Source organism: Amphiura filiformis, chromosome 4, assembly GCF_039555335.1.
Source record: "Amphiura filiformis chromosome 4, Afil_fr2py, whole genome shotgun sequence".
Classification (NCBI taxonomy): Eukaryota; Metazoa; Echinodermata; class Ophiuroidea; order Amphilepidida; family Amphiuridae; genus Amphiura; species Amphiura filiformis.
This window is the reverse complement of record NC_092631.1, coordinates 67,034,924-67,054,562: the sequence shown is the minus strand read 5'-3', so window position 1 is coordinate 67,054,562 and position 19,639 is coordinate 67,034,924. Positions and strand designations below refer to the sequence as shown.

The 19,639-nt window shown below is 35.8% G+C and overlaps 1 protein-coding gene across 1 annotated transcript; it reads left to right on the top strand.

The window, feature by feature from the left end:
- Positions 1 to 6,282: 6,282 nt before the first annotated feature.
- On the top strand, positions 6,283 to 19,407 carry LOC140151252 (protein FAM221A-like). Its single transcript, XM_072173523.1, has 6 exons — positions 6,283 to 6,377; positions 14,957 to 15,130; positions 15,687 to 15,877; positions 16,875 to 17,084; positions 17,848 to 18,047; positions 18,830 to 19,407. The coding sequence occupies exons 1-6, from the start codon at positions 6,310 to 6,312 to the stop codon at positions 19,016 to 19,018; spliced, it is 1,032 nt and encodes a 343-aa protein (XP_072029624.1). The 5' UTR covers positions 6,283 to 6,309; the 3' UTR covers positions 19,019 to 19,407.
- Positions 19,408 to 19,639: the final 232 nt, after the last annotated feature.

Below are 19,639 nucleotides of genomic sequence, written 5' to 3'. Positions count from 1 at the left end.
TGGTAGGGTGCATCAAACGCCCCTCATGTCATGCAGATTTTTTCTACCTAGTCTTAAAATGTTCCATTGGGCTAGAAAACACCCTGTGTAAAATTTGAAAAAAAAAATTGGAGGTGGTCTAGGGTGGCCTCGGTGGCATTGAAGTTGCGAGGTATTGAAATTGCCTTCTTACATACGGCAGCTATTTAGAGACACCTTTATTACCACAGGATAAAATAGCTGCCATTTGTTTTATTGCTTACAGTGATACTGAGTGACATATGCATGTCCAAAAGTTCCAAAATAAAAACAATTATCATGCATAAGCTTTAGAATCCTCACTAATTAACTTAAAAAGGAATAGCTGCCATATGTGCTATTTTCCATTAATGGCTGTATGTTGTTTATCCTCCTAGTTCCTTAAAACATATGTTGGTTTCTAGACAATGCTGCAGGTTTAAATGATATTTGTTTCTGCAAAAAACACATAAATTAGGTATTCCTAATGCTTAGAACCATTCATTTCTAATAACACCAATTGATGCCTATCATTCATAGAAGTTGGGAATGCTGCAGAATTCAACACAAATGTAAATGTAATATTTCATGTAATTTGGCCTACGGGTCACGAATTTGAAATAAATTTAATCTGAATCTGAACTCCTGAGGAATTTTGAGCTGTAATGAAGTTCAAACAATCTGGGGCACTGCATAAGTCTAGATGGCAAAAGTCTTGTATTCAATAAAGATCTGTCTCCTAGAAGAATCCATTTAAAACCAACTTTCTGCAGGAATGATCATCAAGAAGCAGCAGTTATCAAAGTTGCGAGACTTTTTGTGACACTAATCTGTAGCCCTTGGAGGATCACTTGCAGTGTAGTTGGTGCTCCTTGGAAGTTGGAATGATCTGCAGCTCTTTCACAGTCTACTGTGTTACTATGGGATCCCTGATGTCACCAGCAGCACTGTCAAAGCCTTTAAGCAATACCTCTGGTACTTTAAAACACCTGAAATGGTACCACTTTCCTTCTTTAGCAGCAAGATACCCGAGGATGAGCAACAACAGTTGGCTGATAGACTCCTTAAGCTACAACCAAGTGAAGAAATACAAGCACCAAAAGACAGATTTGGCACAGGGTTTAGGACACCAAAGTTCCCAGAAGAAATCATTGAGTCCACTACTTTAGATTATTTAGTGTCACAAGACTTCTGGTTTACAACTAGTCAGCATCTCCACATCAACTCCACTTGGGCCAGTTGTTAACAGTTTCTGTGAGGAATTCCAGGTTGTTAACTGCTGCTTCTTGGTGATAATTCCTGCAAAAAGTTGCTTAATGGATTCTTCTAGGAGACAGATCTTTATTGAATACAAGACTTTTGCCATCCATCTAGACTTATGCAGTGTCCAGGTCATTTGAACTTAATTACAGCTAATGAATGATAGGCATTAGGCCTGGCATTTTCGGGTAATTTTGTACCCGGGTACCCGGCGCCAGGGTTCCCGTTAAGGTTTTAAAAATGTGCGTCCGTAATGACGCAAGTTTGCTGACGAGCTTGCAAAAACTTGCGTCCAGACAGATTTTTGTGCGTCCAACAGAAATTCACGAATTATTACGATACACGCGTACCCCGGGTCTACACCTCGCCAAATGTTGATTGTTAAAAAAAAAAAAAAAAAAAAGTGCATTTTCGCCGTGATATTCCATCTCCATTCGCTATGATAATATTTTCTCATTTCTGTGTCAGTTTTGGTCAAAAAAAAAAAAAAAAACAGGTGCATAAACATGAGCAAAGTCTGTCAATCTTGAGCAAATTTTAGTTCGTAATTTTACTTCCGCATTTCTTTTTTAAAATTAACGTGTTGTTGATGCTACAAAGCTAAAACACGCGCTGCCACAAATAATAAGAAAAAGGGTTATCATTTGGATTTTGTCTTTAAAATTGCTTTTATTCATCGTAACAATAATACTAATAAAGGAAACCTAGATTATTTATGAGAAAATAAACATAAAATATTAAAAATTGAATATTGTCAGGTTGTGATAAATAATTAAACATTAACCGCACGTTATCGGCACAGCTTGTAAACAAATCAGTCGGGACTTCCCCAGCTCAGGCAATCATATTCATACAGCGATCGTTCGGAAAGCATGCAAAAAGTGCACGATTTCCTGACGTTGCATTTACAAATATTGCAGAATTTACTTCAATCCTTAGCAGGTGGGTCAAAATTTTGGGGCTTTTATTATCTTAAAAATATAAAAGAATACAAATTTCTTATTTTATCATCAATTAATGATAAAATTTGAAGTTTTTTCTGCGTCCAGATGCATGTGACATGGACGCCTTAAAATACTTGATTAGCCATGTGAAATTGCGTCCAAATTTGCAAAATCTGGCGTCTGGGCGCGATGGCCTTTACTAACGGGAAGCCTGCCCGGCGCATTTTTCGGCGGGTAACTGGTACCAAATTTCAAAAAAAAAAAAAAAAATTTTTAGTTTTTTATTTTTTCGGTTTTGTAGGGTCCCTGGACCTAGACCTAAATGCCAGGATCATTCATGGTTGACCTTAAAAATAAAAAATAAAAAATAAAAAATTCAAGATATTTTGTATTTTTAATATGAAAATCGATACTTTGTATTCATGTCATACTCTATTAATGATTTCAAAATGCATTCAAATTCAATGCATTTTGAAATCATTAATAGACTATGACATGAATACAAATTATCATTTTTTTTTTAGGTCAACCATGAATGATCCTAGCATTTAGGTCTAGGTCCAGGGACACTACAAAACCGGGAAAAAAACTTTTTTTTTTTTTTTTTTTTTTTTTTTTGAATTTTGGGTAACCGGGAGGTATTTCCTACCGGGTAATGTAATCTCGGTGGTACCCGTTTACCCTTGAAAATGCCAACCTTAATAGGCATTGGTGTTATTATACTTTATACTATGTTATTATCTATTCCAAATTTGATGACACCTCTGTCACTTTCAAAGAGGTAATTAATAAAGGAATTTGATGAGACAGGTGCCCTGTTCAATTCTAAGCAATCTAATGCTGTATTGATTTCAGATTTATTTGCTCCATTGCATCACAGATACTTAAATTTAAGTATATGCGATTGCATTCACATTCACGAACCTCCTCTCATAGTGAATGGAATTTGTCCAGCGTGGCGTCACTAGATGTCACCATAGCTGGAACGTATAATATAAATGGAAGGTTCTTAGCATTAGGAACACCTTATTTATGTGTTTTTTGCAGAAACAAATATCACTTAAACCTGTAGCATTGTCAAGAAACCAACATATATGGAACTAGGAGGATAAACAACATGCGTACACTCATTATTGAAAAATAGCACATTATGGCAGCTATTCCTTTGTAAGTTGATAAGTGAGGATTCTAAAGCTTATGCATGATTATTGTTTTTATTTGGGAACTTTTTGATATCCATATGATCACTCAGTATCATTGTAAACAATAAAACAAATAGCAGCTATTTTATCCTGTGGTAACAAGGTGACTCTATATAGCTGCCGTATGTATAAGGCAATTTCAATACCTCGCAACTTCAATGCCACCGAGGCCACCCTAGACCACCTGCAATTTTTTTCAAATTTTACACAGGGTGTTTTCAAGGCCAATGGAACATTTTAAGACTAGGTAGAAAAAATCTACATGACATGAGGGGCGTTTGATGCACCCTAATGACTGGTGATGGTGATGCATGCAGCATGCATGCATGGTATGAATGATGGAATGGATGTTACTAGCACTAGCTTCGATAAAGACTAAAAGTGAGCTTAAATTGTTTTTTATTTGATACAAAAACAAATATATAAAACAAAATTAAAACGACTTACAGATCCTGACATGTTGCTTATATTATAAACCTGTTAAAATTACTGAATTTGAGAGACTTGTTTCGAGCAACGCCCACTTGATCCACATGCAACAACGCGAAAGACTTGGTTATTCACAGCTCGTAGGCAATTAGTCTTTAACTGAAGCCGGGTGCTGATTTTCTATTGTTTGTAACGCTGGTAAAAAGAAGACTGCGAAATATACTAAAACCGGATGCGACCGTCACCAGTGTCAACTATGTTAAAGAAATAATGAAGCCGAAGTGAAATTCAGACTAAAAACCGAAATTCTTGCATTATTCTACACGTAGTAGGGCCAAGCTGAAAAAATGGCAGAATACTTAAAATTGGGTCCAGGTGCTGGTGAGTCGATTGATGCATATCTCGAGTATAGAAGGTAAGTAAACTAGAGCTGAACACGGCCCAAAACCAAGTCCCAACACCCAAAGAAATCAGTACATGGATCGAATCCATGGGTTCCTACAGTCACCCATGGAAAACAGTATACTGAATAGCTGTACACCATGTCCATATTGGCCAAGGGATGGTTTGTTTACATGGCAATAATTCCTTCAGACTAGGCAATACAGATTCCAAACATATAAAACTTACCTTATATCAGTTTTAGTTGCCCCTAATAACTCCAAATTGACATGACAATTAATTCTATTTGCTCAATTTCATACCAAAATCAAGGAAAACATGGTTTTGTTATTGCAAAATAACATGAAAATGAGAAAGGTTATATCTGGTCATTTGCAGTAGGCCACTTCAGGTAATCAATATTGGTCCTTGAATTGCGTAGGCTGAGTGACTTTTTGCTCATTGTAAGAGTGATAGTGTTGTAAACTTGATTGCATAACTAAGATTGCCAACTGACATCCTTTGTATTTGAGTTGTCTGATGATGGTATTAGATCTGTCATGGATGTAAACATTACACAAAATGTCAACAAAACATGCTACTGCAGAACTCTATGCCTGTATGTGTGTGTCTGAGGGCCAATCTGAGGGCTGATGACACACATTCGATGGGTGTAAGAAATCAGCATGATCAGTGATCATTGCACACATGCACAGTGTCGACACCCGTATTTATCAAATATTTTTTCCTGCAACTTCATACTCCGTTGGTGAGCGACGGGCAATTGGTATTTCACGAGCGCAAGAAAAGGAGTCCTATCTGATTGGGGTACAATTACGAATAGGGTGCAACTTGCTAGACTTGAGTCCAGTCCTCGTTTACGGAGTTTAGGGTTAGGGTTTAGGGTTAGGGTAGGGCAGTCTTGTAATAAGACTAGTAGAGTTGCACCCTATTCGGCAATCGCTCCCTGATTGGCTTGAAATCGATCGCTAGATCGCTCGGTGGTGAAGTAAAAACTCAAAATGTAGAGATGTATTCAATTCTATTGAAATATTCTATTATTGATGCAGAAAGTTGCTACATGGATCAAATCCATGGGTTCCTACAGTAGGTATGTTCATAAAATTTTGAAGTTCAATATTTTTAGCTGAAAGTTCTTTCATTTGAAAGAGAATCAAATTACCTAAACAATAAGGGGTCAATCATGTTTCTAGTGCATATACTTTTGAAGTTACAGACAAAAATAGTGTCACCAAATTGTCCAAAATTTTGTGTGTGAAATTGTGACAGCAGGCACATGTACACTACTGTATGTGACCCCAGATGACCTCCTATTCTTTACTGTAAGAAAGCTGTTTTGGATGGTCTTGATTTACACACAAATTGCTTTTGAGCTAAATCGAGTGTCGACTTGGTGAAACATGGATTGCACTATGTGATAGCTTATGAATCCATTATTATGCCAGTACCAACATAAGTCAACATCACTTAGGTTTTGGTGGTCAAAATTAATTTTTAGTAATTTTTTCCATTGAGCCCCACAGTAAAGCCATTTTTGGACCGTACAGGCACATTCCACTTCCCTATGGACGAATAGCGCCACCTATAATGTGTGATATGAGCCTGACTACCTACAGTCACCCATGGAAAACAGTGTACTGAATAGCTGTACACCATGTCCATATTGGCCAAGGGATGGTTTGTTATGGCAATAATTCCTTCAGAATAGGCAATACAGATTCCAAACATATAAAACTTACCTTATATCAGTTTTAGTTGCCCCTAATAACTCCAAATTGACATGACAATTAATTCTATTTGCTCAATTTCATACCAAAATCAAGGAAAACATGGTTTTGTTATTGCAAAATAACATGAAAATGAGAAAGGTTATATCTGGTCATTTGCAGTAGGCATGTAGGCCACTTCAGGTAATCAATATTGGTCCTTGAATTGCGTGCCTGAGTGACTTTTTGCTCATTGTAAGAGTGATAGTGTTGTAAACTTGATTGCATAACATTAAGATTGCCAACTGACATCCTTTGTATTATCATCCAACTATATTTGAGTACACGTAGTAGGGCCAAGCTGAAAAAATGGCAGAATACTTAAAATTGGGTCCAGGTGCTGGTGAGTCGATTGATGCATATCTCGAGTATAGAAGGTAAGTAAACTAGAGCTGAACACGCCCAAAACCAAGTCCCAACACCCAAAGAAATCAGTACATGGATCGAATCCATGGGTTCCTACAGTCACCCATGGAAAACAGTATACTGAATAGCTGTACACCATGTCCATATTGGCCAAGGGATGGTTTGTTTACATGGCAATAATTCCTTCAGACTAGGCAATACAGATTCCAAACATATAAAACTTACCTTATATCAGTTTTAGTTGCCCCTAATAACTCCAAATTGACATGACAATTAATTCTATTTGCTCAATTTCATACCAAAATCAAGGAAAACATGGTTTTGTTATTGCAAAATAACATGAAAATGAGAAAGGTTATATCTGGTCATTTGCAGTAGGCATGTAGGCCACTTCAGGTAATCAATATTGGTCCTTGAATTGCGTACCTGAGTGACTTTTTGCTCATTGTAAGAGTGATAGTGTTGTAAACTTGATTGCATAACATTAAGATTGCCAACTGACATCCTTTGTATTATCATCCAACTATATTTGAGTTGTCTGATGATGGTATTAGAACTGTCATGGATGTAAACATTACACAAAATGTCAACAAAACATGCTACTGCAGAACTCTATGCCTGTATGTGTGTGTCTGAGGGCCGATCTGAGGGCTGATTGATGACACACATTCGATGGGTGTAGAAAGTTGCATAGTTAGGGACAGGCATAAAAATTTCAGATTAATTCTATTAACATGAATTGTTGTTTATTGGAAGAGAGAACTTCTCAGAAACAATTTGACACCAAAACCAATCTTCTACTGTATTGCTAAGTGAAGTTATGATGAAATTACTGTCGCAACATTGGGCCATTTTCTCTGTTAAAGACTTACCATAGATTTAGAAGTGCATAGGGGACTTGATAATTTTTCTGCCCCCGTCAATTTTTTGTTTTCATTGTAATTTGATCTAATATTTGTTGAATATTATGTACGGTATGTTATCATTTTCAACACATCTGTGAAAATTCAAATTTTAAGGTGGTAAAAATGCCATTTTTCGGCCATTTTGGGCCCATTTTAGGCAAAAACAATGATTTTCCCCAAGCGATAACAAAAAAATGCTTTCTCCCAGCAAATAAGTAAACTGGAATTGTTATGTGAAAAGGATGAAAGTTTTTGTCAAACCATGTTTCCCTTTTGTCAGAAGATGAATTTTGGGTCAAAATAGAATTTTTTTCCCAAAAATGCCCCTTTTGACCCCTTTTTTGACCAAAATGGTGATTTTCACCAAGGCATATCTCACAGAAAAAAATATTCAAAAATGAAGGTAATGTTGCATTCTGCTAACTAAACCATTGAATCTGTTGTCAATGCAAACTAGAGCATCTGAAAAAGATTAATTTTGGTTTTATACATGTAATATTCATCATTTTCTCCAAAAATGGTGTTTTCAGTGGCACAAAATGGCACAGATTTACATAGGGCTTTATTATCTGTTATTATCAAGTAAAATAAATAGCGCCCTCGCTCAGATGTGCCTGTCCCTAGCATAGTGTCTCGATATGTGCATTGTATTTATAGACTTGTGATTTAATATTCTATACAGCATCTGGATCTGAGCTAAATGGGCTATACATGTTCCTTTATAATATGAATGTAATTCTCAAACAGTTGAATATATCACATTTTTAACGTACGATTTATGAAAATGAAAATGCAGTAAAATATATCCACAGCAAACAGCAATTTTTATTATTATTATTATTTATTCTTTCTTTATTGAGGGTTATACTGCTTCAGTGACAAGCACTGCTTTTCAAGCAGGCCCTCATTGATACATGTTATATAGCAACAAAATATATTACGATACACAATATTTACAAAGTATCATACAGTATTTACAATGTATTTAAAATATACAAAATCAAGCAAGTATATAAATAAAATATAGATAAAGACAGGCCTAAATTTCTTTAATTTTTGATTGAAATTGGCCTAAAGTCATATTTTCCATCTGAGCTCTTACTGTCGGTGGCAAAGAATTCCATGCATAGGCTGCCCTGACATGAAAAGTACGTTGACCTGAATTTGATTTAAATTTTGGTACAATCAATGTATTAGAAGTATGATTTCTAGTTATATGATTATGGTTATCATGAACAAAATCAAATTGAGAAGATAAGTATGATGGATATTCATTCTTTAAACATTTGAAAACAGTCATTAATAGAGTATTATGCCATCTTTGATCAAGTTTAACCCACTGCAATGTATTCATTAAATCATTAGTTGGTGTCCTTATATCTGCTGAGAGAATTATTCTAGCTAAATTATTATGAAGTACTTGAAGCCTATTATGGTACTCTACACTAAAATTTGACCAGACCATGCTTCCATAATCAAAGTGGGGAATAACAAGAGCATTGGATAACATTACAGTGGTTTTGTATGGAAGGAAATATTTTATACGTTTTATTATGCCAGTTCTTTTGGAAATAGTTTTACTAACATTATCGACATGAGCTGACCAAGACAGCTTGCTATCAAATTTCACACCTAGATATTTAAACTCATCTACTCTTTCAATATCATTGTTGTTATATGTACATTGTTGAACTTTTCAAGCATTTTGTTTGTACCAAAGATCATAAACTTAGTCTTTTCAACATTTAAAGTGAGTTTGTTTACTTTGAACCATTCAGCTACCCTACTTAGACATGACTCCATTTGAATTTTAAGATCAGATTCATTTTTAGCTTTACACATTAAAGAGGTATCATCTGCATACATTACAGTTTTACATTCAGACACAGCATTAGGTAAACAGTTAACAAAAATGATAAACAGTAAAGGACCTAAAATTGAGCCCTGAGGAATACCAATATCAATTGGCCTAAAGTCAGAAAAAGTTGAGTTAACATTAACAGTTTGTTCTCTGTTGTTTAAGTATGATTTAAACCATAATAATTCATCCCCACATACCCCATATTGTTTAAGTTTCCTAATCAGAATATCATGATTTACAGTATCAAATGCTTTCTTTAAGTCTATAAATAAAACGCCTGTAGCATAACCTGTATCCATATTCTTTAAAATGTAATCTTGAACATCTAGAAGGGTTGTTGTGGAATGATTCGGACGAAATCCTGATTGAGCATTTGATAATAGTCCTACATTACTCATATATTCATATAATTGATCATGAACAGCTCTTTCAATGATCTTTGATACAATTGGTAATACAGAGATAGGTCTATAGTTACTAACATTAGTTTTATCACCCGATTTAAATATTGGAGTTACTTTAGCCTTCTTCCATGCATCAGGAAAAGTAGACCCATTCAAAGACAGGTTGCAAATATGAACAAGGCATTTTGAGATGAAAGGCGCAGCCAACTTTAATAACCTTACATTGAATGGATCTAATCCTGATGATTTACAATTTTGCATTTTACTTATTTGTTTAAGGACAAATTCATTAGATATTGCTCTAAAACTAAATTTGTTTACACTATGATTTTGATGAGAACATACAGTATTACAAGTGCATACATAATTATCATTGTTATTATTAAATTTACTCCCAAGTTCATTACCTATAGAAGTGAAAAACTCATTGAACTCGTTTGCCATATCCTTTTTGTTACCTGAGTAATTACCATTCTTTTTAACAACTGCTGTAGGTATACTTGATGTTTTGTTTGGTATAATTTTCTTAATTGCTTTCCAAAGATTTTTACTATTATTTATGTTGTTATTTATAGCCTCGTTACAATAATTCTTTTTCAGTGAATATTTCATATTGTTTACTTTATTTCTAAGAGACTTTGCTTTACTCCAATCTTCAGCATTATTTGTCTTATGTGCTTTTGAAAAATAGTAGTCCCTATCTTTACTTAGTCTCAAAAATTCCCTGTTCACCCATTCAGGTAAACAACCTTTAACTTTCTTTTCCTTAAATGGTGCATGCTTGTCACAGGCAGCATTGAATGAAAACTGCCATTCCTTAAGTGCTTCATTGACATCATTTATATTACATATTCTACCCCAATCAATATTTTTGATTGTATCAATATAATCTACTTCATTGAAGTTTTTGAAACACCTGGATCTTACAATTTTTGGTGGAAGTTTCAACTTATTACATTTTCTTACAGCATATATTAATGAATGATCACTAAGACCTAAACTATGAACACCAGATGAGATTATAAGTTCTGGTTTTGATACAAATATTAAGTCAATTTTGTTTTACTAGTTTCAGTTATTCTTGTATAATCTGTTATAATTTGTTTCATATTAGAATTGTTTGCCAACCTTGTCACTTTTCTTAAATTACCAATTTTAACCTGATCTAAATTAAAGTCTCCTAAAAGATATACATCATCATATAAATCATTACATTTCTTAAATATATCATCAAGATTATCAAGAAAATCAACAGTACAGTCTGGTGGGCGATAAATACTGCCAACTAAAATAGGCTTTGTATTGGTTAAATTAAGTTCAATAAAAATACCTTCAATATCATTATCATATAAATCCTCATTTTGTTTTGACAAAATGCTGTTTTTAATATAACATAAAACTCCACCCCGTATTTTACCATTTTGTCTATCAAGTCTATAAGTATTGTAACCATCTATTTCTACTTCAGAGTCATCAACATCCTTATCTAACCAAGTCTCATTAATACATAACACATCAATAGCATTGTCATTCAAAAGGAAGTTAACCTCATCAACTTTGTGGATTAAACCCTGGATATTTAAATGAGCTATTTTAAGACCCTTCCTAATCTTACACTTTAAATCAATAAAACCCTCATTAAGAGGAAGTTCATCATTAGCAAGTTTGTGAAAACAATTCTTACAATACCAATAATTATTTTGCTTAACATCATTGTCATCAACACATCTAAAGTGAAAATCAAGTGTACAATTATTACAAGTTACATATAGATCATTTTGTAAGATTTTTCTTACACACTCACCACAAAAATCATTTTCAGTTTTCTTACAAATTTTGGCATTCTCTACAGTTTTTAAAGTTACAGTTCTTTTTTTACTTTTATCACTCACAGTTTGCATATTTAGAGTTTCTTTATCAGTTCTATCCTTTACCTGCTCCTCCAATGAGATGTTACAACACAAAAATCCTGGTGAAATACACTACTGAGACAAGACAAATAGTCCTCTTGAAGAAGTTGCGCTCCTAATCGTGATAAATGTAATCCGTCAGTTGCAATATGATGATCCAAAGTGATATTCCTATTGTCTATGAAATTCAAGTTCTTGGTATAACACATGTCATAAAGTCTCGCGTTAAATTCCTTTATCCACGCACAATGTCGTTTGTTCCTTTGGATAGTCAAATTAGTGTATTGAATTAGTGTATTGAATTTCCAGTTAGTGTATTGAAAACAAAACCTGGGTTTTACCTGACAACAAATCGAATTTTCTTGTAATGGCAACATAATATGGGGTACTGAGCATGCGCCAAATCGTAAAAACGTGTAGAATAGAAATTCTGTGGTATCTCATATCATGTAAATGGTATGCTTAGCCCGAGTCGCTCGGCCTATCTCGAACAAAATCGCCATGCGTAGCTGTTGAAAAACGAGAGGATTCGCCGTACTATCACGGCAAGTTTTGACACAAAGATATAGGGATGACTTGCATGTTTATTTTTTTCAGGTTCAAATTATTGTCAAATTATGCTTATATTTACACCATTAAATATATTTGAGAATAAACATCAATTGACTTTTTTGTAAATTGTATACATTTACACCCTGTTATGACTGGTACACTCGGCCAGCAGTACTAGTGTTTATCTGCATGCAGGTCGTTACCAACAGAATCCATGCGCACATAGCTGACCCCATTCACACACACACACACACACCCACACAGAGGCCATGCGAAAGATGGATTTTTAATGTCACAAAAAACAAAAGATCTGTAAAATTTGCAACGGACCCGCTTCACAATTAGCCTCGCCGCATTTAATGACACGATAATATACCATAATGTCAATAAGAGATAGACATTTACATTCATAAACAAATTAAATATTTGCAATTAAAACTCATGTTTTTGAACGATTCTGCAAATTTATTTTTGAACTCCAGCGATGACGTCATTGTGTCTACAATGTTCCGAATGCTGATTGGTTGATTGCGTCACTGTCAGTGATCTGTACATGCATGGTACGGAATGATTTTGCCTATGCATGGGTAAAATACACTGTGCCCCGTCATGGAATACGCATGTTGACAAAACGTGAAGAAAGCAAATTCCGTCATGGGTTTAGTAAAAAGGAACCTTTATTCAGCACCCAAAGAAACAAACGATTCTTGCCTACCAATCAATATTTGTGCGGCAAACTTTGGAGTACACAGGTTCCATATATGGGATCCCCACACAGTTAAAAACATCTCCAAGATCGAGAAAGTGCAACGTTCCGTGGCCAGATTTGTATGTGGTGACTACAGTCATCATAGCAGCATCACATCAATGCTTAGTGAATTTGAATGGCCAACTCTTCAAGAAAGAAGGAAAGCCTCAAGACTAACGAACCTATACAAAATCAGAAACCAGGAACTTTTTGTCAATGCAGCAAATAAAAGACTGATACCATCGAGGAGTACCCGCATTAATCAGGCATGTTTCAAACATTTGGATGCCAGGACAGAAATATTCAAGAACCCATATTTCCTGAAAACTATAGTTGACTGGAACGCCCTGTCCCCCCCCCCCCTCCAATGTCATCAGAGCTACTTCAACAACACAGTTCAAAGTAAGATTGAAAAAAATTCCTTTAAAAAGGAACAGGGCGAACAAATGAGGAAGTGTCAAGATAAAGGTGTAGTTATTTTATTGTTTGAACTGTTTCTATAATTCGCATCGATCATTATCGAACCGGGTTCCGGGTATCGAACCCCAACGGTTTTAGCTTGTATTATTTATTAACATAGGCCTATTTGTTTGTGATATTTCAAGCGTTTTAAAATTTCAAAATAATCCCATTCAATTACACGGTTGACGGTGGAAATTTACTGAATTTAGAGAATGCACTGCGACCACCACCTGAGACTTATCAAAATAATATTATTAACTAATCCCATAACTGTTCAAATAACAGCCCTCACTTAACAGACATTAAGTCTCAATTGACAGGGTCCGTAAGTGCTAAAGTAAATATATTTTCTCTTTATCGCCTGCCTAAGTTTCCCCATTTAAGGGATGGGGTATGAACGTTTGAACAGTATTATTGTGGGACATTAGAGCACATCAGACATGTTGAATTGCATTCTGAATACGAAGAATGTCCTTTTGATATAAAATAATTTTGATTTTTTGAAATTCGCAAATGATGATTTTTACTTAAAGTGTATGTAGGTGAGATGAAAAAGCCGACGATCAATTGAAAATTTTGACCATTAGTATTGAAGATATGGATCTTTTTCCCAAAACACAAAAAAAATTAGGTCATTTTGGGAAAAAGTCCATATTTTCAATATGAAAGGTCAAAATTTTTCAATTGAACGGCTTTTCCTCCCAGCTACATACACTTTAAGAATATATGTCATTAGATTTATAAAATTTACTTGAGGACTGTTATATATCAAAATATGAAAAATATCAAATTTTATAATTTGTCATAAAATTTGTAGGCCTATTAGATCGTGATTTTCATTATTTGATATCAGAAAGACATTCTTCGTATTAGGAATGCAATTCCATGTCCCACGAAAAATACTATCGAATCGCCCATTCCAGATCCCTTAAGTACTCTCTCTCATTTACTCAAGGTTGTGTTTGTAAATGAATTCAGTTATATAAACACAGCCTTGTGAAAAGGTCATGTTGACATAAATTAATTGACTGTGTGGTTAAACATGTTAAAGTATCGTTAACAGATTCTATACGCTAGATAGCAGAACAACAAGCACATACAGGCAAGTATTTTGCCAGTATCAATAAAACTATAATGAGGCTGTTAATGTAGCCCAACTGTACGTACAATCTGGCAATACCGCTAAATCTTAAAGAAATGAAAAATATCTGTTGCAATTTTCGGATTTGCATAAAAGTAATTCTAGTTCATCCAAGTTGTAAAACAATTATTTCTTTTAATACAAACACATTCCTTGGTAAGACAACTTTATAGCACTGTTTGAATATCAACATGAAGTAGTAATGACAAATTTAAATGTACACTATCGCCTCTGTAGTTTCCTGATTACATAGACAGCACGATTATTTTATTTTTATTCTGCAACGCTGTGAGGAAATAAGTATGCCAAAACCCATCATAATAAGGACTGAAAAATGCTTCGCATTTTTTACCTTTATCTGCAGCATAATAACTGACCCTGACCCTCCATTGGCGTGATACTCTACGGAGGCGGTGCCAATTACGAAGCAGAAGTCACTATGTTGTGAACATATCATGGCACATTGGTCACAATCCTACTTCAGATATTTGTTGTTGGGTGTGAAGAAGATGGTTTTTTCAAATATGTTTATGGCATGTCACAATCATAAGTAAAATTAAATAGGATATGATTGCAGTTTTATCTAGCTTTTGATAATTTCTTTCAGAATTGTAGGTGAGGATGATGAAGGAAAGCTCTTCACTCCAGATGAATATGAAAACTATAAACGTACAGTTGTACCAGTTCGCATGAAGAACAGACTATTTGTAAGCTGGACTTCACCCAATGGCTGGGATTGTAAATTGATTGGTCCCGAGACTCTATGCTTCTGTCAACATAGGTGAGTCACAAGACTTTTTATAATTTGGGACAGGGATCCCGCTAGGTCCAAAAATGATGGACCTCAAGCTGTGGGACACAAATTCTGACATGGTTATCATTCAACTTTAGTTTCAAATTATGGGATACTAGTGGACCCCACAATCACAATCACAAACATTTATATGGTCCCTAATGAATTCCACTATGCAAAAAGACCCCAACATTTAGTTTAGCAGGAACCCTTGTTCTGTGCTTCACGCAATTGCTGGGATTGTTGAGAGATGCCAGGATTTTGTCAGTGTAGGTGAGGGTCAGATTCAAAGGATTAATATTAGCTAATATTGTTTTATTGATTTGTAAATCAAAGTGTGTACTTAAAGTGTGACTCAAGTATAATTAGCTTATTAGTAGAATCAGTTGCAAGTAGCTTGGTTAGGTATAGCCTACATGTACTACATTTGTACAAACAAATTAAATGTCTTCATGTGGGTGTATTATTTTATGGACTATACATTTCACTTAAAAAATCAAATATTGATACTTTAACCTATCCCAACATATTTATTTATTGATAGGTATAAACAACACAAGACAGATTTTGCTGAGTTACCAAGTGAACGGCCCATTTTGTTGCCATGCAGGGTCAAAGGTTGTCGATGTAAATATTACAATTATGTGCCTTTAAATGGAAGTCAACCAATCCGGTGTAGATGTAAACATTATTCAGATGATCACTCAGCAGACCCCTCACACACATGCAAAAAAGGTAGGGGTTATTTGTACTATAGCGTGAATCTTTCTCGTGCCCTACTTTAAAAGTGGGCATTTTTGTGTGATTATTTTTCTGCAATTTGTCAAATATGATTGAACAGTTCCCCTTGTATATTAATTTGTGATTCTAAGTTTCCTGGGCTTGAAGTCTATTGATTGAGGGCATGTGACCCCCACCACCCCACCCCCTCCTATGATGCTATGCTACTGGTCTGGTTTCTTAGTCATAAGGGATGACTTGCTCCAGAAGTACTGGTGTTGTTTCCTAAAAGATGTAGTGTTTTTACAGGGTATTTTTGTCACTCTCCACCCATGTTACACTCCCGGGGGGGTCACTCCCATTGTGGCCTGTACACCATCCGCGATCATCAACTTTTGAAAAGCACCCTAAACAAGGATTTTACCCTTGGCTAAAATGATACCCTAAACAGGTAACACACGTCCTTAAACAGGGATTTTATTCCTTACATCAAATTTCATACCCTAAATTTCATTTCCGTGTATTAGCAATTGCAATTTTGCTACCCTTTTTTCCAATTTTTCATGTTTTTGACACCCTAAACACGATCGCTGGCGTAGTATCGTGCCTACCTACCTAAAAACTACCCTTTTACGCGTTTTCATTATCGCGGATGGTGTACAGGCCACAATGGGAGTGACCCCGGTTACACTGAATAGGAAGTCAGTACATGACCATGGTAGAAATACATTGTGGGAAGTGTAAAATATCTTCTCTGGTGATAAGATGTACTTTAGTATTTTCAAACATTAATGGATAATAATAATGATAAGGAATTAAAAAGATGGTTATGCTTTCAGCAACCTCAATAAATTTCCTGGCCTACTGCTATTGGTTTCAGCATAAATTGCTACACATTTCCAAAAGTGTGTAGCAAAGTGATCAAAATTGAGTAGCATTTTGCTCCGCGATACCGGCTATGGCCAATGCTAATTTCACATCTGTAACAAAAATCTCTATTTCCATCCATTAGGTGGATGCCAGTGCGTAAGCTTCAAAAGCTCTTTCACCTGTTCCTGTGGTCAACCCACCTATGCACACGATACTATAGTAGAAACCAAAGAAGAACGCCAAGCCAGAGGTCACCCTGTGGGTCACGATGTACCATACGCTGCAATGGGTGGGCTGACTGGATTTAGCTCACTAGCTGATGCATATCAGAGACTGGACGACAGTGGTGTAGGTAAGGTCATAGGTTACAATGTAGGTCATGATTTACCATATGCTACTATGAGTACTAGTAGACTGACTACTGGATTTAGCTCACTAGCTGAGGCCACCCTGTGCCAATAGGCTGCTATGTATAGATGGACTAACTAGATTTGATAGATTAAAACAGGCATAATCGACTGGATGAAAGTATAAGTAATGCTGGTTTGATACTTTCATGCCGCTTGCCGCTGAGCAGCATGACACATGAGCATTGCAGACAAACTGACACAATCAAGGCTTATGATTGGCTGATATGTCATGCCGCGTGCCGCAGCAGCAAGCGGCATGAAAGTCTGACAGGGGCATAAGGTCAAAGGCAGTGCATGATCAGCCATTCAAGGCCTTTGGGTATGATATCTACATGTCCTCATCAATCTTTCACAGCTAAGCCTTATGATCAAACTTAAATGTTATGCTGGTCCACATTTTGTGACACTTTGTGTTAACAACAGGTGATGCCACATATTGATAATGAAGTCAGCATTGAGTCCATATTGCTGGGTTTGGTAGCAACATGGTGTTAATGTTGATTGAAATATCAGTTGGATTCTATTATAGGTGCTACTGTTTTGTAACATAAGGCCCCAAAAAAGGTGTTTTTTTCCTCAGGTCACCCGTGTACGTTCATAAAAGACCAAATCTTCTTTTTTTTTTGCGTAATTGCTCTAGCTTTCATCATTTGTATAAAAAAATACAAAACTTCAAATAATTATAATTTAATAACTCTTTTGCAGGTGCACCAAGTGAAGCATTCTTAAATCAGCCAATCGGTGCTTCAGATCACCCATTCCTACGCATGCACGCATCTACGCTGAATCAAATAGAGGCTGGTAGAGGGAGCCAAACAGATGCATTGACTCAAAAGATGGCAGAGTTTAAAATGACAGGAACAGATGCAGACATGGATTACTATGAAATGAGATATCAACAAAGGGTAAGGCCCCAAAAAAAAAGGTTTGTCTCAAAGCTCACGAGTGGTTTGAAAACAAATGCGAAATGCGATTTTTTTTTTTAATTCCTGACTTGGTATTTTGAGAAAAAAAGCCTTGATTTTCGTTGAATTTCTTTTTTTTTCAAATCGCGCAATTTTACAAATGCTTGCGCAGCAGCAAGCTTTGAGACAAACCTTTTTTGTCATATAAGTCTGTCATTTCCCGGGGAGTGAGGGAGACTCACAGGGGCATAATTATGGCCTTTAATACTATCATAAATTCTATCAACAAAGGGAAAATCTATATGGGATTGGATGTTGTAGGGTGTGACTCACAGAGACCAATGCAGACATAGATTGCTATAGAATGAGATATCAACAAAGGGTTTGTTTGTTCATTTGTTTGTTAATGTTTGTTTGGTTAAACAGTCGCTCCGTGTGGAGACACGCTTGGGTCCTGATGGGACCAGGCTCAAACAAAATGCTCAAGCCAGGCTAAGAAGCCTATATAAGCATGCTGGCATGTATGGAAAGAGAAGTGAGAACTCTTTCCCCATGTATAGGGCAGGAAAGATTCACAGGGAAGGAAAGATTCACAGTGAAGGGTAGACATGAATTATCTGAAATGAGATATACACTAAGAGAGATCTGTTCTTTTGGGGAGTGGAGCTTTGTCAAGAATCTATGAATTGATTCTTGACCTGTTCAACAGAATAATACCGTGCTCTATACACAATTTTACTTTAATTTGTTGCATCCTCATTTCCATATTTTATAACCATCAGCTGAAAGAAGAAAAGATGAGAGCCAGAGGTGTACCATCTTCCAGACCTGTTTCCAAAAGAGGCCTCCCTTCTTCATCCTCTTCATCCTCATCATCATCATCGGTAGTGACAAAAGGACATTCTGCAAGAGGAAAACCTGCCAGTGCTACACGAGGGAAGCCACCATCAAAGACAACGGGAAAAAGATAATGAACAAGTGACCATATTATAAATATATATAGTAACAAAACTTGATCAAAATTCTGAACTCAACCAATATTTTCAGTCATGTTGTAACCACAGACTACTACAGACCATGTATCAACAGCCAAAATCCCCAATGTATGCAATTTATGCTGTGAATTCTCGAATATTCATGAGGGCCGATTGTTTGATCGTGCCGTGTTTAGCAATCATGCCAGCGTTGCATGTCCGCATCACACCAGCATCGCGAGGCCAATTGTTTTATTGTGCTGTGTCTAACAATTACACCAGCGTTGCGTGTCTTCGCGTATACACAACACAGCGTTGCATGCCTCAATCACGATAGACTTTAAAAATACATGGTACTAAGTGCATTTCATGAACAATCGACCCTCATTATTAGTCTATTATTGGGTGATGCTGAGACTTTGACTGTTTATATGCGGTCTGTTATCTTTTTCATCCATGATTGTAACACATTCAACATTTCATCAGACGGAATCAGAGACACTTCTAACAATGTCTCACACAGGGACCAGATGCACAGGTACTGTGATAGTACAGTACTCATAGAGATACAACTTATTGCATAGATTGGATTATGCTATGGACATAATTCACATAAAG

Bases quoted from the DNA above. Each gene is read 5' to 3' on its own strand.
- LOC140151252 (XM_072173523.1), top strand. From the start codon at position 6,310: ATGGCAGAATACTTAAAATTGGGTCCAGGTGCTGGTGAGTCGATTGAT. The intron at 6,378-14,956 runs GTAAGTAAACTA...AATTTCTTTCAG, and splicing joins GCATATCTCGAGTATAGAAG to AATTGTAGGTGAGGATGATG. The intron at 17,085-17,847 runs GTAAGGTCATAG...ACTCTTTTGCAG, and splicing joins ACTGGACGACAGTGGTGTAG to GTGCACCAAGTGAAGCATTC.